The sequence below is a fragment of the Equus przewalskii genome, chromosome 25 (genome assembly GCF_037783145.1).
Source record: "Equus przewalskii isolate Varuska chromosome 25, EquPr2, whole genome shotgun sequence".
In the NCBI taxonomy this organism is placed as follows: domain Eukaryota; kingdom Metazoa; phylum Chordata; class Mammalia; order Perissodactyla; family Equidae; genus Equus; species Equus przewalskii.
In genome coordinates this window covers 3,028,137-3,054,785 of record NC_091855.1, presented here as the reverse complement: position 1 = coordinate 3,054,785, position 26,649 = coordinate 3,028,137, and the positions used below count along the sequence as shown (strand labels likewise).

General features: G+C 41.6%; 1 protein-coding gene across 6 annotated transcripts in view; it reads right to left on the bottom strand.

The window, feature by feature from the left end:
- The window catches only part of FBXO34 (F-box protein 34), a 75,607-nt gene extending 49,552 nt beyond the window's left edge, over positions 1–26,055 (bottom strand). The window contains exon 1 of one of the 6 annotated variants that reach the window (XM_070593997.1): positions 25,885–26,055. Coding sequence is in view for 2 of the 6 variants with exons in the window: in XM_008536770.2 (XP_008534992.2) it covers positions 25,388–25,500 (113 nt within the window). In the remaining 4 variants the exon portion in view is untranslated. Of the gene's footprint in view, positions 1–7,196; positions 7,220–25,250; positions 25,678–25,884 lie in introns of those variants that run through there. The other 5 variants (XM_008536770.2, XM_070594001.1, XM_070593998.1 and 2 more) reach the window with 5 other exon arrangements.
- Positions 26,056–26,649: the final 594 nt, after the last annotated feature.

Here is a 26,649-nt window from a genome sequence, read left to right as displayed (position 1 = left end):
CCTCTTTCTTCCCATATTTTCTCTTCAAAAAGCACAACCATCCATCCAGAGACCCAAGCCAGAAATCTGTGAATCTTCCCAAAGCAATTATTCTCAACCTTAGTACCATATTAGCTCCTGGGGAGCTTAAAAAAAAGAGTAACACCTCATTCATAGGTGTAATAATTGTCCTTAACACACGCATGTAAAGTGTTAAGCAAAAATGCTGTAAGCACTCAAGAAATGGGAGCTATCTTTATACACACTTCAACTTTCAGTTCTTCTGAGGTCTTTTCTGACATTTCTGATCAGAATCAACACTTCTTTAGGCTATTTCATTAACAACAACAAAAAAACAAATGAAAACAAAAAACATTGTTCCTAAGTCCCTCTAAGGTAAACTTATAAAACTTAGGTTCAAATGCATCTTCCCACTTTTTCCAAATATCCTTTGATATAGATCCTTACAGTTGACCTATAGAGCTAAAAGTAAAACTTGTTAAACAGACACATCAGTGTAATCATGGATTTCTATTTGAAATGTGGTCGGTGGATCAGAGACAACACAAATCACTGAGTGGTCTACTGTTTGTTTGTTTTTGAGGAAGATTGGCCCTGAGCTAACATCCGTGCCCATCTTCCTCCACTTTATACGTGGAACGCCAACCACAGCATGGCGTGCCAAGCGGTGCCATGTCCACACCCAGGATGCGAACCGGCGAACCCTGGGCCACCGAAGCAGAACGTGCACACTTAACCGCTGCGCAAGTGGGCCAGCCCCTGAGTGGTCTATTGTTGACAGAACTATTCAGAGACACTGGTGAGCCAAAAAGACAAAAAATATACTCAAACAAGCTAATAGGAGAAACCCATTACACAATACGATGGCACTTAAAAGTGTTTTGCAAATGAGACATTCAACTCAGTGATATCAAAGCACCCTGGCATCTCTCCTTTTTGTATTTTGAGTATTTTCAAAAGAGAATGACGAAGATTTAAAACAGCCACTATCTTCCAAAGTAGAATGCCTTGTTTGTGCTCCTTGCCTAGTGATGGTAGCAAATCTACTTTTTCTTGAAAAGATGAGAAGAGACGGGCAAATGGTTGAGCCTGTAAGTTCATTTAAGGCTATAAAATTCTGTCACTTTTACCCAAGATGGCCAGTTTCTTTTAACTTTAGCACAATAGGATAGCTCACAAACAGCCTGGAATATGTCAGAAAACAAAAGAATAAAAGCTACCAAAAATTGCATTTGGAATGAAAGGTGAGGGTTGTTTTTAACTGGTTTTTGTTTGTTTGCTTTAGCTGAACAAACTGGCAGTATATTTCTGTTACAAATGAATTAGAAGTTATATATTTCAAAAATAACGTGTACACGCAAACACCACTAGTCTATAAACACACTAAAACACCATCCTTTTCAACAAAACTGGCCGCCTGGTAAGTGGAGAGGGACTTAAGTTGTTATGTGAAACGGAATCAGTGGAAATAAGCTTTATTTGTGTTTATGGTACAGTCATAGAGGTATCTGGATGGTGGGAAACAGAGAAAGTTTGTACTCCCCTTTTTAAAAGAACTCTCTGGTAAGTATGAAGCAACTGTATTTCCAAACAGGAGGGAAACATAGATATTGATTAGGGCTATGAAAGCCTAATAATGTGGGTGAGGAGTAAGGAAAGAAGAAATTTAAAAGCTTTTTTACAGTTTTCTTTTCTAGATTTGGGGAAATCTTTAATTTTTACATTTTATGAGTGAATAAAATGTGTATGTAATTCAAAGGTTACGTTTTTCCAATACGATATTTGAGTCCTTTTATAACCTATCCCCTAACAGGTCACACAGCCTGAACCTCTCCAACGGTAGGGAAGTCATTCCACCAACACTGTTCAACTTCATAGAGCTTTGACAAAGGACTGAGAGCATGCTTTTAAACTTCAAAACCTACATGCAAAACGAGAAAGTTTATTTAACACCAACACAGCATCAGACCCTGTACAGTAAGGGTTGCAAGTTGATGGCGGTATATGAAATACACCTCAAGTGTTTTTCAGCAGATCGCCAAGCCAGGTGACATACCAAGAACCTTTCTCCAGAGTCCACCTGGATTCCCAGCAGGGAAGGAACTGTAAGAGCTGCAACAGCAACCAAGCAAAAACCTGCTAGTTCAATTCACTTATAAATATATTTACTATCACAACTGGATCTCCAAACAAATTGGTGAAATTTGAGGAACTGAGAACTGTTTTGTTTCTGTGTTCTCCTCTGTCACATCCAAAAGACTGATATTCTACTGTATCAGAATAACCCAGGCCACTGTGCACACCTTCCGCTCCAGGCCATGAATGCACAATGTCCCTGACTATTTCTTAAACCCCACTCTGCTCCAATACACTCAACATAGTTGTTTTCAGAGTTCATTCCAGAACAGGAGCATGAAACTTTTTTTGCTTAAATTAAGGAACATTAGGAGCAAACACTGGTGGCAAGATTTACTTGCCTCAGAATCTCATCCCAAGCTCTGACAACTCTTAGCCTTTTTACTGCTTCCATTATTCACCAGAAAAAGGAAAAGGATCTAGATCAAATCCCAGGCAAGTCCCTTAGACTTTAACGTATTTGCCCAAACGCTAGAAAGAACCTTCCCAAAGAAGGAAAAACAAGTTCTTAGGCTTCATCAATTCTCCTCTCAACCTATGAAACACCATACAATTTGTTTCCCATATCTAATAAGTAACCACTTAGCATTACGTTCTAATTATGAAGCCCATTCTAGCCAGAGTCTTCAGATCCACTGGCAGCTGTGAGAAAACTGCTTTATAAATGGAGTTCCTCGAGAAGACTCCTCTATCCCTATACTCTCCCCCAAACAAGCATCACAGAATCAGGTGATGCGAGCGAGGGCATCTGAATGTCTAACCTATTAACTAGCCTAATATTATGCAAACTTCCCACACAACCAAGCGGAAGCAAACCCATAGATGGTCATTATCCCAGATCCAAATGTCTGATTCTAGCTGATAGCAGAAATAAGTTCCACAAGTCTTCTCCATTTGATGCCCTGCTGTTCAGACCTTGAGGCTCAGTTGGAATACTCTTACCAGCAAATTGTTTTGAGGCCTCCTGAAAGAAGCTGTCATTTGAGGAGCCAGAAATTGCTCCTTTACTTCTGTTCTCATCAGATTCCCTGCATGTGACTTTGCCTCCAGCTTCCCCTTCCTGGCTGCTGGAGCTACATCTGCATCTGTTGGCCAGTCTGCTCGCTTGGTCCCCAGCTCTCCACAGCTCCCTCTGCTCTGTCTTCCTAGTAACCCAATCACAGTTCTACAACTGATCTAATGCCTATCTTCTGAACTCTACCATCTGCCCGAGGGCGACTGGAGGCGGATGAGTGGGGGACAGGGAGGGAGAGACGACAACAAGAAATAGGGGACTGTGGGCACATGTGGTATGACTCACCTGTTCTAACCACCTATTCTGTAACCCATCCTGACCAAATGGTGCAGATTGTACACCCTGGTTCACTCTAACAGACCTGTTCTTGACACAGCCTAGCCCTTTAGACTGGGTATGGCTTCCCTGGCCACGCACCTTGTACCTAAAACTTTCTACCAAAGATGGAAGAGTCTCACAATTAATTATGGCCATGCTTATAGTAAAGGCAACCAACGTTCAAGGGTGTCTTCCATACTTGGTATTGTGCTAGGTACTTTCTCACTCAAAACTCACCGAGGACACTGATATAAATACTGCCCTCATTTCACAGATGAGAAAACTGTGGAACTCCACTATCTTCATAGTTAAGAAAATAAAGCTAACTGTACCAGATACTGCACAATGTTAATACAGAAGATTCTTTTTAGTGTTTCCCTTAACAGGGCCGCTTTTCATGTTGCTCATTATGTGAGAGTATTCCACTGCAGTAGCAAGGGATCCGGCTTACAACTTGTAGTCAGTGATCATCTCACCTTACAAATTCTGCTTCACCAAAAAGAAAAGCCCACACCTTAAGTGGTGACTGGCATCATATGCTTATAAAGTATTTAAATCAAATTCTAAAATTTACAAAATAACCTTTGTATCTTAAGAATTCTAAGAATATTTAGTATGCTCAATGGTGATATGACAGATTAACAAATACAGAACATATAAGAACATGTTAAACTAAGCCACAGGGATATAACATTAAAATCCAGACCCTGAGAAACTCTGAAGGACAAAAAACCCAGTTTCTTTAATAGTAACAAAGGAGAGAGAAAAAGGGGGAGTGAGGGGGAACCCCTAGATTAAAAGCGATTTGAAGGTCATTGCCAACCAACTGCATTATATGGATCCTGATTCAAACTATGATGTTTGAGACAACTGAAAATTTGAACACTGGGTATTTGATGATACTAAAGAATTGGGGAGGTATTTTATATATACACATATATATATACATACTTTTTAAAGAGTCCTTAATTTTTAAAGATACACTAGACAACAAAGGAAATGTCACCTGAGATTTGCATGAAAATAATCCAGGAGAAAGAAGTGGGAGAATAGATGAAACAAAATTGGGCATGAGTTGATAATTGTTGAAACTGGGAGATAGGTGCATGGGGGTTGGGTTTATTACACGATTTCATCTACTTTTACATTTTTGAAGTTTTCCATAACAGGATAAAGTCAAGCATTTGCAAAATACAAATACTTTTATGTAAGTGAAGAAAAACAAGTCATTTAAAAATGATACTACTAACTTGAAAAATCAATCTATGAATTTTGTTAGGTGGGATAATGGCGTTGTGGTTATGGGGAAAAATGTCTTTTAAAAGACACATATTGACATATTCAGAGCTAATGACATGCTGTCTAAAATTTGCTTTAAAATTTTCTTTTAAATGGAGACAAGAACAGGTATGGCAAAATGTTGAAACCAGTTGATAAATATATATGGGCTCACTCGAATTTTGTGTGTGCTTCCATTTTAAAAAGTAAATAATAATAATAACAGTGACAATAATATATTCCAAGGACTTCTTCCACTACGTGGGAGAGGAGGATAAAAAAGATACACAATCCAAACTAAACGCCCCTAGTTCAAATAAGGGGCACGTTTGGGGGACGGGGAGGGACCATTACAGAGTTTTGCTCTCATTTAAGCCAACTGAATTTTACACAGTCAGCAGATGTGGTGAGGAAAGTCTTACAGTGTCCACTATAACGGAGGCATACTTGAAGAAAAAGACTCTTTCCTCTTGCTAGTCCTGTCCTAGACATCCATTAATAAAGAAACTTTCGGGCTGGCCCCGTGGCTAAGTGGTTAAGTTCTCATGCTCTGCTTCCGCGGCCCAGGATTTCACCGGTTCGGATCCTGGGCGCGGACATGGCACCGCTCATCAAGCCATGCTGAGGCGGTGTCCCACACGCTACAACTAGAAGGACCCACAACTAAAATATACAACTATGTAGCGGGGGGCTTTGGGGAGAAAAAGGAAAAGTAAAATCCTAAAAAGAAAAGAAAGAAACTTTCAACATTTCTGAAGTCCAAGCAGCAGGACTGTCAGTGTGTGTTCTGAGGGGAACAAAGCTCCCCCAACATCCTGAGCACATGTGATTCTGATTGTCATAGAGTTTCTGGGTGTGAAAATAGAATTTTTCCATTCCTAGTTTTCTGGCTGTGCTCCAAGACTACTTTTCTTATCAAGTTACATTCAGTGAGATCCTTTATGGGGGGAAGAGGAGGACCTTTCCAGGACTTTTATGAAACATTTGCACATACACATTTAAGTGTTCTTTGAGGTTCTAAAGAGAAAAACACAATCTAAAATTACCTAATCCTACCAAAATTTCTGCTGTGGGCATTCACCACCAGATCTAAACCACATAATTGTTATTACTGGTAGAGAAAAAAAGGAAATCAACACGTTCTGAGAATTTACTATATACCAGGCATGTAATATGTATTTTTAACTAAATCCTCTTAACAACCCTAATAGGTGGGTACCTGACTGTCCAAATCTTACGGAGGAGAAAAGTGGGGCACTGAGAGATTACGTAACTTAGGTATACCTAAGTGGCAGACCCGCAGGGGAGCCCAAGCAGTCTGGCCCCAACATCTGGGCTGCTCTTTGCTACACTACTCTATACCCTAAAACTTTTCACTCTGAAACACGGGACAGATGACTGTTTCAACATTTCTAGGCCCTGGATCATTGACCCTCTTCATAGTCCTAGTTATCTTTGAGATTTTACACTATTAGAAAAATTAAAACTGGCAGTCCTTCTTTAATGAAATGAAACTGTCTGGCAAGAATCAATGGAGCTATTACAGGCATTGGCATCACTCACCACAAATAATGGGGCCCCGTAACTGCTCACCCTAATGCAAAGCTCACCAGCTGACAGATTCTTCTAGGAACAGAGATCCTAATCAGTTTTATATTGCTTCATTCTTCCATTTGATTGGTTAAATCAGAAACTAACATCTGTAGTACGAAACAGACAAGGAAACGAAAACTTAAAGAAATGTGACAAAGGAAAAAACAGAATTCATAAGACAGAATAGATCTTGTTAGAAGACCTCTAACTGAAATGCTCAGAAACAGTCAAGATATTGCATCCAGAGATAGGATGCTGTGAAAAGGCAAAAAAGACAAGACTGTTGTAGTTAAAAAAAAAAAAAGCAATACAGTAGTAAGGTTTGAAGTTGTGGAAGTGAAATCTAGAAAGTAAACAAAAACAGAGACAAAAGACTATCAAATGACACACAGCATCAGTCCAGGAGGTTAGGATTAACAAGAATTCCAGAATGAAAAGAAAAAAAATTGGAGAGGAAGTTTTCAAAGAAATATGAATTTTTTACAACTAAGATTAATAAGTTAATAGATTTATAGAAGTCTTGCAATTAACAGGGCCCACTCAGCACTCAAGTGAATAGAGACCCACACCAAGACACATCACTGACAAAGTTCAGACAACAAAGAAAAAAGATATTAAAAGCTTTCAGGGAAAAGGCAGCTCATCCACAAAAGAACAAGAATCAGACTGGCCTAGGACTTCTCATCAGTAATGAAGGATACCAGCCAATACTCGAGCAATGCCTTTATAGTTATGACAGAAAATTATGTTCAACCTAGAATTCTACTCCCAGCCGCAATACCATTCCAGTTTACGAACAGAACGAAAACATTTTCAGACATGGAATTACTCAAAATTTACCTTCCACACATCTTACCTTAGTATGTACCCCGGAAAACAAGGCAATCAACCAAGAAAGAGGAATATATGGGAAACAGGAACATAATGAAGGCAAGTCACAGGACATCAGCTGAGCAGCAGTTGTAAATAAAGCTCAGAGATTAGACCAGGAGGATAGAGGGCATCAGGAGGGAGGTAACCACAAAAAAGGGAGATACTAGACATCTGATACTATCTTGTTAAAAAAAAAAGGGAAAAATTAAGAAGTTATAAAAGCAAAGAACACCCCCCACAAAACAAGAATACAACTGAGAACTCTGACATGGGGAGGTGACGGCATCCTGTCTTATCTTTGGAGAACTACCTTCTCCCCCCGAATACATGTGATTCAGAGGAGGCAGACTCCACAGCCACCTCCAAGAGCAGGCCTATGACCAGGCTCTGACTATGCTAATCTATTCTCTCCACCCTGCCAGAGCGACTTGTTCAGAAATAAACACCAGCCTAGAATCAGCGCTGGTGGGGGCAGGGGTGGATCAGTCAAGGAGGATCCTGAGCAGAAAGCTGGAAGGAGGAGAGCCTGCTGCTCGTGGCGAGAGACCAATTCTTCAAAGCAAGGTGTGAGCACCTGGGTCCAATCCCACTCTATCCTCCTGGACTCGCAGTTCTGGGAACCAATTTCCTTCTCACTTAAGTTAGGACGGAGCTGGTTTCTAACACTTACAAGGATCCCGACCTAAAACACTCCCCCTGCAAATCAGGAAGTCAAAGATACCACCAATCGTGAGTGAAATAAACACATAATATTTACCGAGGTGACCAGAGAGCTAAAAATAATGATATAACTGTATCAGAAAGGTTGGGAATCAGGTGGTGGTGCTGAGAAATAATTCTTCATGGGTCTCTGTCTTTCAAGCAAGGCACTGTTTGCTCTTTGTTCCAGACTATATTTTCAAGGTTGTTCATATAGCGAACAGCCTTGGGAGACAGAAGGCGCCCTCCTCCAGAGCAAAGAGCAGGCATGCTTACTGTCTCCCTCTGGAGCAAAGCACAGGCCTGCTGACTGCCCCTTATAAATTATTTGGAATCCCTAAGCCCAGAGTTGTCTCAACCAACAAAACCCTCTAGGTGAACAAGTGTTGTCTGGCCCTCTCTGCAGAGCCCGGTGGGAACTGAGGCTCAGGACACTGAGACAAACGAATGTTGACGGTCTGGCTGCTGCTACTGCTGTGAGCAGTAAATTGTATGTCATCTCTGCCTCTGTGTCTTCCGCCAGCATCCATGAAACTGTGGCGAGATAACCTGTTAGCTTCGAGCGGAGTAAAATCTCAGATCCTTTAGAATTCCTGACAGGTGGTAATCAGGAGCTTTAGCATATTAGTATGGGGGATGACCACCTGAAGAATCAAACAGAAACAAGTGCAGTGGTTCCCCTGGAGGGGCCTGAGGTGGGGAGGGGTGCTTTCATCATCAACTCTTCTGCACCACTAATTTCCCCCACCATGAACATGTATTTGAGAAAGAAGCATTTGCTGGCTACTTCAAAGAGCAGACAAGAAATAAAAAAGAAAGAACTTTTTCAGTATTTTCATCCCACTAAAATTGGATGAAAGCATCAAGAAAAGTACCTAATTAAGCATGATGTTCTCAACACGAGAAGAGAGACATTCACCAATGACCATCTCAAGCCACAAAACAGTCTCAATGTATCTCCAAAAAAAGTAACTCATGTCTTGCTTTGGGGAATTTTTTTTTATTAAAATAATTCTACTAGCTATGTACACAATAGTGTCCTACAACCTTCTCCTCGAAAAGCTCATTACTTACTTCAGCATGTAAATATATATCCTTAAGCATAATTTCCTGTCATTATTTCTAATTTACCCCCCTAAAACAGCATTGTTTTAAAACTGAAATTAATATCAATTTATGATACTGGAGATACGCAGGTATAGTCTGAGGCTCTTTAGGACAGAGCAGAAATAGTTTTATGGCAGAGGGAACAAAACACACCATCTTGCAAGGAAAAAATACACAAAGGGCTAACTAAAAGGTTCAAAAAGTAATTGACATTAAAGAATCAGAATTTTCTAATCAAAATTTGAAATCACAAATTATTTTGTGTGTTAGGCCAGGGATGACTGTTTCCATTAGTACAATTTAAAATAAATTTTATAGGCAAGTTTTTCTCTTAAAAATGCAGAACAGCAAAACCTACCCACTGTCTACCCGTCTATTCCACTAAATTATACTTCCTGTACAGCCACATTATAACTTTTGCCTTCCTGCTGAATCTACTTTTTAGGGAAGATGAAGGAAGAGCATACAAATTCTGCCCCAGAAATTAAGCTAAATTGTTCTTGAGTTAAACTAAGTCTAAGTTAGAAGATCTGGTCAGGAGCCAACTCTGGCTTTATTTAAAATATACTGTATTTAAATTAGCATTGGTTAACTGAACATGACATTACTGCTTCAATCTCAGTGGCCCCATTCGATCTACGTAAGTCGTAAGTCGTGGAAAGCTGGAGCAGATAAAAGATAAAGATCTCTTTGTGACATCAGAGTGCCACTAAGTTGTTTCTGATTTCTTTCCACCTCCAGGTCTCTTTACTAGGAAGCATCTTGTGCAGTGAAGCTCCTCTACAGGTCAGACTGCTTGGATTTGAATTCCAGCTCCAACACGCTTATCGGCTAGGCAAGTGGCTTAACCCCCAAGACTTAGTTTTCTGCAAGAAAAAAGACCCAGGAACACCTTCCTCATAGAGTTGTATAAAGTTTAAAGAAGATAACATACATAAAACGTTTTGCATAAGGCCTAGTTGAAAGAAAGGAAGGAAGAAGGAAGGAAGCTACGAACATCATTGCCCCTCACTTTGTGGAAAGCCACCTGCAGTAGGAAAGAGATGTTCCATCGGCACACAGCGTGATGCTGGCAAACTGAGAGACTCTTTCTCACGAACTAACCCACCTCTGAAGGCTCTGAGAAGCTACTTCACCAAACAGATGCTACAGGCTTGAAGCAGGTGACATCATCAGCAAGTCAAAACTCGGCCCCTTTTCCACCAAGAGAACACAGAGAGAGTCCTTCAACTTGGCACACGTACAAAAGTCCCCTTGGTCTCACTGGAGTACACGGTGGTCTCCAAAAGCAAAGCTTTTTAAATGGTGGAAATAATACTTTTATTTAAAATGTAAATTACTTTATAGCTAACTTTCTTACATGTTACATTCTTTCCTACCTTCATTCACTCAGCAAACGTTTGCTGAGCATCTATGAGGCACTTGGAATACAATGAACAAAGAGTCAAAGCCAGGTCCTCGAGGAACTAACATTCCTGTGGTTAGGGAGAAAAGAGATAATCATCATGACAAGCAAACTCCATGTCTATGTTTCAATAAGGTGACTGCTATGGGAAAATCCAAACTAGGGTAGGGGAACTTGGAAGTGCCAGGGGAGAGGGGCAGCGGCCATTTTAGAGAGGGTGATCAGTGCAGGCTTCCTTGAGGAGATGAGGAAGTCAGGCAGGAAGATTTACTTAAGAACCTAGTGTTCTAGGCGCAGGGACCAGCCAATGCAAATCCTACGGCAAGTGCAAGCCTAGCTGATTACAACACCACCACTACCTAACACTACACAAAAAAAAATACTATTGCTATTAGTCTCTCAACAACGTCTCCCTTTCCCCCAAAACATGTGTGCCAGCAAAACCAAAAAAAAGAAATCTACTTATAAACATTCAGTCATAAATGTTTCTGGAACACCAACCATGTGCTAGGCACCACTTTCCATGCTAAGGACACAGAAAAGAAATGACAGGCACCACTTTGTATTCTAAACCATGAAGACCTCAGGAAGGAGCTAGAACTTGACCACAAAGCCCATTCATTTAGTATAAGAAATACTTTTTTCCTGTTCTTTGGCTTATTGGGCCTTCATTGCTTAAAAAAAATAATAAATAAAATAAAATAGGGCCAGGCCCATGGCGTAGCACTTCGGCAGTCCAGGTTTGCAGGTTTGGATCCTGGGCGCAGACCAATACCACTTGTCAGCCATGCTGTGGCAGTGACCCACATACAAAACAGAGCAAGACTGGCACAGGTGTGACCTCAGGGCTAATCTTCCTCCAGCAAAAAAGAGGAAGATTGGTAATAGATGTTACTCAGGGCCAGTCGTCTTCAGGATAGAAAAAAAAAAAAGCAGAGATTTACAGAAATGTGATCTTCAGATAAAGTGGGATGATACTATACTGAAAGTGTCTCAAAGTCTCTGTCTTTAGAGCACAGATATCAGCCCCTTATTAAGTTTCTTCACTAAATAGATGATCATTTGAAAAGTACCAACAATGACATTATATTAATACCTTCTTCCCCCATCCCCTGAAGGGCCAAAAGCTTGCTACTCGAAGTCTAATAATTTTTCTACCATTTTCCCAAGATTCACTTCAATTAGAGAAAAAATGCAATCTACCATGTACAACATGCTGCGCCATGTGCTTTGGCAGCTAAGAAAGCAGCCTCTGCCCTCCCAGACCTCACTGCGCAGTGTGGGGACAGGCACAAGCACCCTCCTTTATGCCACTTCCTGCTTCAAAAGGAGCTGCAGCTTTTGATACCGCCTGGTTGCACAGGAAATTCCCATGAATTTTTCATAGTATATATTTTATATAATTTATCTGAGCCCACTTAGCAACTGGAGAGTACAGTTTAGAAAGGTAAGAAAACCACAAGAAGAAATATTATATAAAACAAACCAAATGAGATATATTTGTTGATTACTTTCTTTTTCCCCTGTTAGGTTAGAGGAGATTAATTGAAAACACGTTTCTGCATGTTAAAGAATGTACATAAAAGAAAACAGAGGACAAAAAAAAAACCACATTAACGCATTTTAACCTCACGCCCTAATCTACTTTTAAACTAAGAGAGCGACTCCTAAGAACATATCTGACTGTGTCCTCCTGTCAGTTTACTGTGAAGTGCTTATGGGCAGCAGGGTTTCTCTTCTAACTCTGACCATCCATCTCCTCCTAGGACTGCCCTAAATGAAACTCACACATGGTGTGCTATGCCTCACCAACTTAGCACACATCAGCCGGCTGTGCATTCCTTTTTCAGAGCATCATACGCTGTGGTGGAAGTACTTTCTGTCCACCTAAATGTCCTATCGGGCATATTAGAGCTGTCCTCTGTCACGGTGTTCTACAGATGAGATTAGCAGATACAAAAACCGTGTCACCAAGGATGTGAGACACAGGCGTACTCTCAAACTGCGAATATTCTTTGACCCAGCAGGTCCACTTCTAGGAATTTATCCCACAAGATGACCTATGAACAAGGTTATGCACTGCAGCATTGCTTCTAACAGAAAAAGACAGTAAAGAATCCATTTCTCAACCTCCCTTGCCTTCAGATGCCGCTGTGACAGTAAGTTCTGGCTAACGAAACGACTGTAAGCGTTGGGAAGTAGCAGCTTCTAGAAATCTTCCTGTAAAAAGGCTGGCATGTAACCTTTGCCCCTTCTTACATCCTGCAGCTTGGAATGGGCTGCAGTAGCTGGAGATCCAGCTAGGTCAGAGGGCGAGCGCGACACAGGGTGGAGCAGTAATAGGACAGAAAGAGCCAGGCAGTCAGAAAAAAGCAGGGAGGAACGAACCTGGGCTAGAAGGCGCTCTCTCTTGACTGCAGTGTTTTTATACACGTACAATTGGCAAGACTCACAACGGTCCGCTTAATATCTGTACGTTTTACTATACTCATTATGCCTCAAAACAGAGAGAGGAACACCACAAGTGCTATCCCAGCCCTAGTCACCTATCTGAACTTTTACAGAAGGAAAAACTGTGGTTTAAGCCACGGTTCATTTAGGTTTTCTATCACTAATACGCTCTTCATATACCGACATGGACAGAAAAAGCAAGTAAAAAGGGCAAGATAACAGTATGTAGAATATGCTACCATTTATGTTTTTTTTAAGGTAGGAAGAATAGAATTGGTTGCCTCCAATGAGTGGAAAAGCGTGCCTGAGGGACAGAAGACAGAAGAAAACATCACTTTTTACATCTTTTGCATTTTGAACCATGTGAACACATTACCTACTCAAAAGATAAATGTTCTTTAATCCTATTAAATATTTCATTTAATTTTTCTTGAAATTTTGGTATATGAAGACTTTAATGCTTTGAAGACTTATACTGACTTTAGTTTCAAGATCATCCCACACTGAACTAATTATAAGAACCACAAGCAACAAAAAGGGACAAAAGAATAAAAAAGCACTGGAGGGGGGAAAGAGGAGAGTGCTAACAATTCTTCTTTCAAGGGAAAAAGGCAAGAAAACATTTTAACCAAAAAGAGAAGCACTGGGGTCATTCTACTGCTAGAAATATACACTATATATCTTTTAATTTCCCATTATCTTCTTTTAATGAAGAACAAACAAAAGGAGCTAGCTAAATTAAAAGGCCTACAAAGCTTTTGTCTGATTAGCTGAAGCAATCATACAAAAGGTTCTTTCTTTCTGGAGCACTATAGATTATGAAGAGTTACAAATAGTAACATGAAAGTCTGTGAATCAGATTACAAATTGAAATAAAATTAGGATTTCTGAGAAATTTATCAAATTGACCTTAGATGGTTTTCTTTTCTCAACACTATTTTAAAATTTGCATTTGTAAACCCTGTTACCTTTTTCATGTTACAAATAATGTGACAAAGAGTTACTCAAAATCTACTCTTAAAACAGACCATTTAATTTTGTGTCACTTGTCCAAATCTTGGCCTACACATATATTTTTGTGCATGATTAGCGTGTATATTTTATATACCATTTCACACACTTATTTCTATGTAATGATAATTAAATTGCACAAAATAAAAAATGTTCACTTTAGAAATATCCATAAAATTTTGTATTTTCATTTTTAAAAGGTAACTTGGTAAGAAAGCCTTATTTCTCACACCAGTGCCAGAAGACATCTATGTAGATCCTGGGGTAGAGGCCACCAGGCATCTACTGATCCGCCTCCATTACAACCAAGCTCTGAAGTGATACATGCAAACACTTAAACCCACACAGGAGACATCACTTACATCCTCTGGCTGATAAGAGTACAAACATCAAATCGTTTCTAACAGGGTTGAGGGGTTACAAACAAAACCACTAATCCTTTAGAAATTCCTAGTAACTAGTGCGGAAATGTCATGTGGGGCCTCTGGAACACAGTAGGCATGAACAATAACCATGAACCCCTTCAAAGTAAACTCCCCTGAGGGCAAAGACTACATTTCCCAATACGGTTCTCTGTGTTATCCTATAAAGTGGAATTCTGGCAATACGTACCAAACGAACATTTGAATGCAGAAGGCTCAAAGAAGGCAGAGTTAACATCTGGTGAACGCACCGAACACTAACAGTTTACAAACAGATACAATGCACAGGGAAATAAAATTAAAATGAAGCTTTATTTCTCTGAAAAGATGTCCACACTGGGCCAGCCCCGTGGTGCAGGGGTTAAGTTCACGTGTTCCGCTTTGGCAACCCGGGGTTTGCCGGTTCAGATCCCAGGTGCGGACATGGCACCACTTGGCAAGCCACGCTGTGGTAGGTACCCCACATATAAAGTAGAGGAAGACGGGCACGGATGTTAGCTGGGGGCCAGTCTTCCTCAGCAAAAAGAGGAGGATTGGCAGCAGATGTTAGCTCGGGGCCAGTCTTCCTTAAAAAAAAAGATGTCTACACCAGAAGCATACAATACAAATGGCAAATTTCTTAAAGAAAACTGAGTAATTACTCTGAGGTTCACTAATGAAGGCTTGACATGGTTTTCTTCTAAAGGGGAAAAAAACTAGGTTTGTACCTGCCAAGAACATTATATTGAATTCACACTGAATCTTCAAGAATAGTACTGTTACTTTAATAAACCAAAAAAATTAACATGCTTTGCAAGTAGAAAGGTGGGAATAGGCTCATTATTTTTTAAAAGAAAAGGTAAAGATTAATTTTCTCCTAACTTCTAAATTATGAATTTGGAAGGGAAAAAATGGACTAATCAAATTAATTTCGTATAGTATTCTCCAAGAGTACTAAATAAACAGCATAAACACATGACAGGGGTTACTAAAATTTGATTCTAACACATTTTTACTTGATTGTACAAGAAACAAAGATTAGTAACCATCAGATCAGTCCTTAAGAGACTTACTCAAGGAGCCAAAATCTTAAGACTTTTAACAGGAATTCTCACTGGATTATGTGACCATGGTCAAGAGGCAGACTTAAATCAGAGCCATTAAACAAGAGAAAGATTCAACAAGCATTTAGTAAAGCAGACGCTTGCAAACACTGAGGACACACGAAAAGACCTTTAATAAAACGAAACCGTAATATTTAAGTCCAACAAATGAGTCAGTAAGCAGATTTTAATTTCCAAGACTAATGATATCTTTTAAAGAGGCATGATCCCCTTCTTTTATGAGCCTTAAAAGCAGAGGAAATCCATGAGACATTCACAAAGGAACAATTCCTAAAAGAAGCTTTACAACTCCTCATTCTCTATTAAAATAGGATAATTAGAATTCAAGCAGGATAGACAAAGTCGACTCACAAAAGAAAACAAGATAACATCTACAGTAAAAATCAAGTAATTTTTTGATAATATATCCAAGAATGCTTCTAGGTAATTCAGATCATTTGTAATACAGAGGCTAAGCCCCAGATCAAATAGAGAGAGAGTAAAATAACTCAGTTTTAGATGAGAAATAGTAACTAACATGGCTAAAGCTGTCATTTAAATTTTAAGACCATCAAATTATTTTAAACAGCAGTAGTTCTAAAATGCTTTATACTATAATTCTTGTGTAAAAATATTTTATACAATTTTAAAAATATATGCAACTAGAATGTAAAGTTATGTTTTAATTTGGGGAAAAGTTACAACCCCCTGCTAATAAAACAAAAATGTGAACATTCCAGAAAAGTTAGTATTTATTTGGTCTTTAATAACCAATTTTATCAATGATATTTGCCAAAGGGTGGAAAACCCACCAGGTGTTAAACGATAATAAGACAAAAGAATAAATTCTTAAATAAAAGACTCATACTCGCCAAAGAATATACAAGAGCTGTAAAATAGTGCTAAGAGAAAAAGTGACAGAAGTTAACTAATGCACTTAACATAATATCTGACATATAAAGCATACTGCACTTTTTAAATTAAATGAATAACAACTGAACAGGCTTTGAAATTTCCCAAGTTAAAAACGGTGGTGTATAGCTATTTCAGCAAGTTAACCACATAGCACGTTAAATAAAACACAGGCAACAGAAATGCCGAAGGAAAGCATTCCTAACGCATAAAGCCATGTGCCTTCTTCGGACTGACTTTCAGGATCCACTTTCACAGTCCTCTTCGCTGTACCCCAAGGGTGATGAAATCCTGTGACGACGGTGGAGCCCTGCATCTAGCAGACTGCCTGAACCAGAGAGCGCGCCCCAGGGCCGGAGCGAGGGTGTGGGGAGGGTACCCAAGCCCTCCAGACAGTCACCCCGACGCTGGACGGGAAGTAAAATCTCTCGCCCTACTTTGGGAACCAGTTTGCCTCTCCTGATCCCTGGACAGTAAAGCAAATGTGTCCTCGGAGACTTCCTTCTCAAACTCAAGCTTCATCTTCGGAAACTCCAGCTAGTCACAAATTCCCTACAGTAGTTCCAAGAGTGATCTTACAACTTCAAATAGACTACAAACAAAATTAAACGTCTTAATTTTCAAGCAAATGAACACTTTAATGCGCAAACTCCTACAACTGAATCTGCTAAAAGGTATCTAAGTTAACCAGCAGAGTCGAAAACAACACAGAATTTCAAAAAATTTAAAGCTGCGAATGTAAACAGCCCAGATATGTCCCTAAACATAAGGGAAAAAAGCTAAGTCTTTAATTATGTGTCTACCATTTGGGGACATAGATATGAAGCTCAGAATTTAGCAGGGGAGATGAGACCAACACACACGAAACCTTAGAGCGCAGTAAACAACGGTCTGTACCCAAGCGCTGGAGCGCTGATGGCTGAGGACTCAACATATTAGGGGTTCAGGAAGCGGAAAGACTGCAGAGGGACTGGAGGAGAGTCCACGGAGGTTTTACAGGAACAAGCTTCTTTTCTTCTTCTCCCCAAAGCCCCCCAGTACACAGCTATAGATTCTAGTTGTGAGTGCCTCTGGTTGTGCCATGTGAGATGCCGCCTCAGCGTGGCCCAACGAGCCATGACCGCGCCAGGGATCCGAACCTGCGAAACCCCGGGCGGCCAAAGACCAGCATGCGAACCTAACCACTGGGCCACGGGGCGGCCCTAAGAGGCTTCCTAAAATGGACGATTCTATTTGGAGAAATGCAAAGCGGAGGACTGAGGAAACTGCCTGTTTAAGCACCAGGTTTGCTGCAGGCAGGCCCAGAGACACGCGAGGGAGAAGGATGGGACAGACCATCTTACGGAAGTCTTAAAAGCTCCTTTTAAACGTGATGCCACAGAAACCTAGTGCAGGAGAGCAGCATCCCAGTGGAATTTTTGCCTGATTAACCTGGTAACTCTACAGAAAGACTGAAGGGAGTCAGTAATGGATTTATGAAACTATCACAGAGACGGTGATAGAAATCTGAACTCAAAATGATCATTGGTCTAGATCCGTGCTAATACAAAAGCCACTAGCCACACGCAGCTTTTGAGCACCTGAAATATCACCTCTGAACTGAAATGAGATTTAACTGTAAAATGCACATCGAATTTCAAAGACTTTACATGAAAAAAAGAATGTAAACTATCTCAATAATTTTTTATATTGATTACATGCTGAAATCATGTTTGGAATATATTGTGTTAAATAACATTAAAATTATTTTCAGCTGTTTCTTTTTACTTTTTTGGATGTGACTGACTAGAAAATGCTAAATTATATAACTCATTATATTTCTATTGAACAGCATTGCTCTATGGTTATCTCAACTTTTCTGACTCTCCCAGTCACCATAAATTAAAACAATTTCAACATGTACCCATAAATATGCAAATATTTGTTTTACATATACACACGTACCACTGTACTAATATATTTTATATACAGAATAAAACATACACAAAAATAAATACTAAAAGGATGAGAAAAATAAACAAGTTATTCCAATATTTTTCTTCTTGCAATCCAGTGAACCATGCCACACACTCCACAATGGAAGCGCAGGATGTTAGCAGAGAGACTGATCAGGAAAAGACAAATCCAAATGAAAGATTCACTAAAATCTGATGATCAGTTGACTCTGAGAGCAAAAGAGAGGGGATGGACTAAGGATGACATAATGAACATCTGCTACTTGCTGCTCAGCATCCAGGAGCCCCTGAATTTCCCTTGGGAATCCACCCCTCTCCCAGAGAGCTCTTTCTTTTTTTTTTTGCTGAGGAAGATTCGCCCTGAGCTAATAGCCACTGCCAATCTTCCTCTTTTCATATGTGAGCCACTGCCACAGCATGGCCACTGACAGAGGAGTGGTGTAGGTCCACGCCAGGGAACCAAACCTGGGCTGCCAAAGCAGAGTGCACCAAACTTAACCACTAGGCCACGAGGGCTGGCCCCCATCATGCTCTTTAGGTAGCAATGACCCCAGCTCCACCGGTAGGCCCAGGCTGGCTAACCAATTAGCATATCTTTATCTAGCTTTAGTGGTTGATTCAGAAATGTCAATATATTTGGGGCTGGCCTGGTGGCACGGCAGTTAAGTTCACACATTCTGCTTTGGCAGCCCCGGGTTCACCAGTTTCGATCCCGGGTGCAGACATGGCACCATTTGGCAAGCCATGATGTGGCAGGCATCCCACATATAAAGCAGAGGAAGAAGGACACTGATGTTAGCTCAGGGCTAATCTTCCTCAAAAAAAAAAAAAAGAAAGAAAGAGATGTCAATATAACCCAAAGTCAATGAGATAAAGATGACATTGGCTGGGGCTTCTAGGAAGAGAAACTCTCTTCCAGCAATGGTTCTTAAGCTGAGACTTACAGATCCCCCCATGGAGTTTAGATATAAAATTCGGGGTGTCTGTAAACTCAGATGAGGGGGGGAAATTATATATTTATTTTTACTAACCTATGACTGAAATTTAGCATTTCCTTCTATTGTGAATTCAGTCAACAGAGCACAATAATATTAGCAGTAGCTGTCACTTTTTCACCAGTAGAAATCACACGACCATTGATTGCAGACAACACCTCCAAGTAGTGACAATGTTCATCACTACTTGGAAATTATTAGACCCACAGTAAATCTTGTTACTTAATAAAGAAGCACATATTACTATAATTTTTAAAAATATTTGGGGGGGCCAGCCCCATGGGCGAGTGGTTAAGTGCGCATGTTCCACTTCGGTGGCCCAGGGTTTTGCCGGTTCGGATCCCGGGCGCGGACATGGCACTGCTCATTAGGCCATGCTGAGGCGGTGTCCCACACACCTCAACTAGAAGGACCCACAACTAAAATATACAACTATGTACTGGCGGGATTTGGGGAGAAAAAGCAGAAAGAAAAAATATATATATATTTGGTACCTGTATTTTAATACAACTGGTTTTCTTTGTAGTCCTATGTATTTTATTTAAAATATTACTCAGAAAAGGGTCCTATAGGCTTCAGACTTCCAAAGGGGTCTACAAAGCAAAAATGGTCAAGAGCCCTGCCTTCAGCTTCTGCAGAAGCACACTCCTTCCCCTCCTCGGACTTGAGAGCATGAGGATGTGGGGCTTGAGCTGCTGACAAACATGCTGTGACCAAAAAGGGACCAAGGCCACAGAAGCAGGGCTCGTGAAACAAAGGAAAGAAAAGAAACTGGAGGTTCTGATCACATAAGTCCAAGTGCATCAGGCTTCGCTTTTGGACCTTTCAGTATTGCAAGCCAGGAAATCTGAGTTGGTTTTCTGTTACACACACAACACAAAAAACCTAAATGGTACAGTTGCTTTCAGTAGTTTCTATCTTAGGAAACTAGAACAATACCCATGTCTTTGCGTGGAAACAGCAAAAACAGCAAAGGCTTAATTAAGTTTGTCACATTGATAGAACCTGGGGAATATGAGTTTACTTTTCCACAAACTGAGTGTCCTGAAGACTCATCAATACTCACTCCAGGCTATTCGCACATGGACTTCCTGTTTTATAGAGGCTGGACAATTAAAACTACACTTTCCAGTTGACCCTGAAGCTAAGGTTTCAATATGACCTAAGTGTGGCCAAGCAGACATACCTGCATAAGAGCTGGAGGGCAGAAAGTAACATGTAATGATGGTTTTGCCTAAAGAAGTTAAACTTCTACTGAGTACGGTGGCAGCAAGTTTTTGATTCAACAACATGCTTATGGTGACAGCAGCCCCCTTAGCAGACAAGTTTTGCAGCGTCGTTCTGGGGTTTGTTTCTGGGAGCTCGATCTAACCTGTTCATTCAGCCCACTCAAAATTCACATATCTTTCTTTCTCAATAAATCCCGTTTGCTACATATTTTTGAACAATTAGTACACAGTAACAGGGATATACAAAAAGAAGCATCCTATTAGCACTTAGAAACCTAACAAGAGTTAACAGCTTATGGATACAGACGGAGGCAGGACCTGGAAAGAATTATAAGTGAGAAGTCCTAGGAGCTGAGGGCCAGATTACGAGCACAATAGTCAAGAGCAGAGCTTTATAGATGGTTCAGATCCGCAAGGGAAAGGACTGCCACCAAAGCAGAGAAATCAGAGATAGGCAAAGAACCACAAGAAAAGAGGGCTCAAAAAAATGAAGAGGTCAATTACCAAAGAAGACAAATAGAGAAGAATTTAGCCAACAGATCTATTTTTCACATTACTTCCTTCTTCAAAAACTGTCCCTGAGTACAGAATAATGCTCATATTCCCTCCAAAATTGGGTCCCAACCACCCTTATCTGCTAGTCTTCCTTTATACCGTAACTTCTAATCACACAGTCCATTCAAAGAAAACACACCTCTTCTCCGGACAAAATTGGGCCTAAAATAAAGGCCCAATTCAAGACCTACACCTGGGAAGCTTTCTCTGGCAGTCCCAGTTGCCTCTGAATTCATGTAACATTTCTTTCTTTTCAGACACCTAACTAAAATCCAAACTAAATTATAAGCCTAAAGAGAGCAAGGGCTGTGTTTCTCATTTCTTTATATTCTGAACACCTAGCATAATGCCACCCAAAAGTGCTGCTAACAAAGCAGGCCCTTTGAACAAGTGCCTTCAGAAGGCTGGCAGGAGATTGCAGGATATTAAAAAATTACTTAAACTGACTTGGAAGGTACATGAAGGAACTTTCTGTGGTGACAGCAATATTCTCTATCTTGACAGGTCTATGCATTACACAGATGTATGAACTTGTCCAAACTAAGGGGATGGGATATATAGATTTGTACATTTTACAGATTATAAATCTGACATAAAAAACAAGTAAACAAATAGTTCGTAATAGGCATGCTGAAATGTTTAGGGGTATAAAGTACGTTTACTTTGAAGTACAGTTTGAAATACTTTGAATAAAAATATAAGATGGATTGATAAATGGATAGAGGGAGACAGGGAGGGTGGGAGAGAGATAAACAGATAAGCAAATAAAGCCAAATATGAATTACAGAATCTAGGTTGTAGGTACTTAGGTACTCGATGTACAACACTTCTCACAACTTTACTGTGACTGAAATTTTCATGATAAAATACTAAGGAAAGAAAACAAAGAGTGGAAATCAAGGCTGAGAGGCTCACATATTTCAGAAGTTTGTCAATTAAAGAAAAGGAATGACCTTAGAGAAGAAAAAGGTAGATGCATGTCCCTGAGACTGGGACGTCTGGATTTTCCCTCTTCTCATTTTAGATTGCCTACACACACTAGTCCTGGCCTTGAGCACTCGTTCTTGCCTCAACAAAGTGCCCACTCACTAAGCCCCTTCATTCTGGGAAAATCCAAATCCATGGAGTCTAGATCCTGTGTCTGTCCTGGGCTATGATAATCTGTTCCCCATTCTTTTTATCTCGGCTTCTAATACCTCCTGAAATTGACCTTCAGATGCCCCTCTAACGGCCAATGTGGAATAACATAAATGGTTCACCCTCCTGCTCCAATTCTGGCCCAACAGACCCATGGCCCTCCATGGCAAGGGAACGTTAAAACAAGGTCAAGGGTCCTTGCAGTAAAGACAATTCATCTGGGTGTCACAGTCCCTGGCTGAGTACTTGGCACAGAGGTACTCAAAAGATGTCTGTTGGATGAACGAAACCCTTTGCCTGACAATCCCGTAAATCACCACGCATATTTAGTGCTTAGTTTCACATGTATACCTACCTTGTGCCGAGGGTAGGAAATGTATGCACCAGAATTCTGAAGCTGAATATTTAAAAAGGGAAGAGCTGTGGAGAGCCAACTAGAAGATGGAGTTGGAAAAAAAAGATGGATAAACTCTTTCAACTAACATTAAGGAACACCTACATTTGAATCATTAATACTTTCCTGGATAATACAGTACGTTCATCAGTCAAAATACCATAAGCATGAACTAAAGGGGAGAAGACAAATTATGCAAAGATGAGGATTGACAGACATTCAATTTCCAGATGACCTAAATGCAGTTGGAGTTAATCTGCTCTTTTTCGTTGTTGTTGCTTTCAAAGGTCTGCAGATTATGCACTTGCTGAATTTTGCCTTTGTCACACATGACCTAACAAGGAAGGCATTCATTGCACCATAGTAGCTTGCCTCACGTATCTGGTTCTAAACAGCTGCAAATTTTGGAACATAACACTAAAGGATGTCTCTAACGACTAGTATGTTCTCTCCCCACCAAAGATTAAAACAAGATAAAGGTTTACTAGAAAATCAAAACTGTCCAAATTAAACTGGCTGAGCATAAATTTAAATTTAGAAAATAAAGCAGAAAATCTGTATAAGAATTTAAATTCTACTTCATGTTAATAGAATAACTGATCCAATAAACATATCCTAACAAAATTCTAAAATACAGCACTTTCATTCTTCGTATTTACTTTTTACCTGTCAGAAAGATGCCATATCACTAATGAATGGTAGATTTAGTCCCTTCAAATGCTGTAACTGGATAAAATATTTTAAAATAATAATAAACTCGATCTCACATAAATTTCCAATTATAAGAAGTAAAAACCAGGGCCAGCTGGGCAGCGCAGCAGTTAAGTTCGCACCTTCCGATCCACTGGTTCGGATCCCCGGTGGGGACGTAGCCACCACTTGTTAAGCCATGCTGTGGCAGGCATCCCACGTATGAAACAGAAGATGATGGGCACAGATGTTAGCTCAGGGCCAGTCTTCCTCAGCAAAAGGAGGAGGATTGGCAGCAGATGTTAGCTCAGGGCTAATCTTCCTCAAAAAAATATATATATTTTTCAAAAAAAGAAGCAAAAACTGCTTCCTAGACCCAAAACGTCAAGGCTTGGGTGAAAACATCCTGCCAAAAGTAGAAACAAACTGTAAAAACATTTAGAAGTGTTCTGGCTTGTTAAACAGTTATGCAACCACACTTGTGAGCTGGCTTTTTTATACCTGTCATTGCTCCTCATCACATCAGAATATAGATTTATTCTCCACCTCTTCACTCATTTCCCACAAGGAAAGATAAAAACCCCGATAACGGGGAAAAAAATGCATTGCCAAGGAGGAGCTGTGTTATCACCATCATTTCTATGTGCTTCTCCTCACATTTTAGTTCGACTTTCATCTCTTCCCATTAATTTACAGAGCCATGGAGCCTGCCCCAGAAAGGCTACTGGGAAAAGACACATGCAAGTGTCCTTGCTGTACCTCTTTCAGTTGCACTGCAAAGGATCTTGCCATGAGCCATTCATCTTATAGAGCGGGTTGACTGACACCCTCAAGTTGGGCAGTTTCACATTAACTCAGTACCTATCAGTCCTGAGGATCCAAAGGCTCAAATTTTGTCTTGAGCCTTCACTCAAGATTGTCACCATACGATTCCTAATTTGTTAAATGAAAAAAAATTAACAATTTTCAGTACTACACACAATGCTGTCAAATTTCCATGGCATAGTGAGGATCAAAATGAGATTTACAGGAAAGGCTTGTTTTGTGAATTTCCAGTCAAATCTGACAGGAATTAACGAGGGTGAATTTTCGCTTTCTCTCCTGTGTTCATGGGCATAGCATAACTTCCATCTGCATGATGATGCAAAATCCAGGGAGATAATACCTATCGATCACCCTTAAAGAGCTTATGGAGAGGAGGAAGTGTTAATAACAAAAACCTACCATTACAAATCAAGGTGAGCGAGGAAGGACTGAGGACTCTCCCACCCCAGCTTCCTGCTGAAGACACTAAGCTGTAATTATGCTTCCATTTTAAGCCATCTACCTTTCAAACTAGATTCTATTTAAATGATGCTAAAGAGAGCAAGAAATGATGAGTGAAAGTACCCATACCCTGGAATACCTGAAGAGGGTCAGTAATGGCAAACGACTAGCTTCTCTTCTGGCCCGAACTCTTGAAAGCTTTGGAGGAAAAGCAATATTCATAGAAAAGGCACCTTTTTAAAATTCTGTAGTTTCATATTTGAAAGCACTACAGACAAAATTTGAGTTACCTGTCGAGACAAGCAGTCCCGGGATGTGTCATTATACGGTTATAGCCCAGTCTTAGTAAGAAAACAAGAAAAAGGCTTGTGGCTGAGCTCTAGCTGTAGGAAACCCTCAATTAGCCATGGTAGCAGGGGACAGGGACAACTGGATAAATTAAATCCTCACGTAATTATCATTTAAGAATATGGGATTTATTCAACCCACCCCCATCCCCCCAGTACAACAGAAAAATTTCACTTAAAATCCGCTCTCCCTCTTCCTGGCCACTCTCTCAAAAGACGCGAACAAGCAGATGGATCATCTCAGAATTGTCTTGCCAAAAAGAGTAAGGCAAACTCAACCGTCAGCACTCAAACTGGTTCTATGTTTTTCAGCAATTCCGATCACAAACCAGCAAACTATGAGTTTAGCCTCCTGACGGGCATTTACGTTAAACACGCACCCCTAAAGCCTCTTGATGTCCGTTTTTCTAAAGCAAATGCGTCTTAGATTGAACGAACTAACAACGCTTGTTCGAAACGAAGTTAAAGAACCTGACAACCACCGCGTTAAAACTGTAAAACGCCGATCCCGAACCACCTTCCACGCAGCCCCGCGGCGAGCCGGGCGGTGACATTACGCTGAACTTCCTTGTTCTCCCTCGGGTCCTCCCGGCCCTTCCGCGCCCAGGGCCGCCGGGCCTGCGGCGACATCACCGCCCCCTCCTGGGAAGCCCTGACGTCACAGGCACGCGGACCCACGGCCACCACCGCGTCGCAGACGGCGGCCGGCCGGGGGCCAGCGGACCCCCAGCCCGCGTCCCGCGCGGCCCCGGGCGAGGGGAAGCACCGGCGGCGCGGCCCTGCCGCCGGCCGACCCGGACCAACGTCCGCGCCGGCGCGGGCCTCCTCACGGCCCTGCCGCGATCGCCTCCCCTCCCGCCGGCGGCGGCGCGCCCGCCCTCCGTGGCCCGCGGGGCGCCGCTCGGCCGAGCGCACGGAGGCCCCGGCCCCTGCCCCGGGTCCGCCTGCCCCTTCCCGAGCGAGGGCCGGCGGAGGGCCGGGAGGGCTGGGGGACGCGCGCCCGACCCGACCCACCTGCGCTCCTGCCCCGGGCGGGGCCTGGCCCGGGCTGCGCACCCCGACGCGGCGGCGGGAGGCCTGCTCGCTCCCCGCGGCGGAGGGCGATCGGGCGCCCAGCGCGGCCCGGCCGAGCCCAACGCTCGGCCCGAAAACCATTTGTTTGGCTAAAACGCCGTGACGTCACGCGCCGGCCCGATCGGCGGTTGGCCGGGGAGGGGCCGGGCCGGGCGTGGCAGCGCCCCCTGCCGGCCGTGCTGCGGGGCTGCAGACGCTGGGACCGGCGAGCGGGGACCCGGAACGGCAGACCCGGGTGAAGCGTCCGCGGGCCCCCGGCGGTGGAGAAGCGGGAAGGCTGGAGCGCGACCTGTGGAGAACCGAGCTACCCCTCGGGCTGGCCAGGCCTCAGTCAAGGGACAGGACAAGTTTGCTAATACTCGGGGGTGGGCCTGGAATTATCGATGCTGCTAGCTTGCTACTACATGTCCTGGTAGACTTGCTTCCAACCGGCCGGCGGGGCTTCAGAGTTCTCGTTTGTAAATGAAGGAAGGGTTTGGGAAACTCCTCTGACTGTCGTTCTTTTCTCTGCAAATCATGGCAGGAATGCCTACCAGCAAGCAAACTTGGAGAGCGACAGTCTTAAACAGTGGTCTGTAGAAGCTTAAAGAATTGTAAAGGATGGATATAAAAGAGGTTTTTAATACTTAATTAATTTCAACTTTCTTTTTTTGGTAAGGAAGACTCACCCTGAGCTGACATCTGTGACAGTCTTCTCCTATCTTG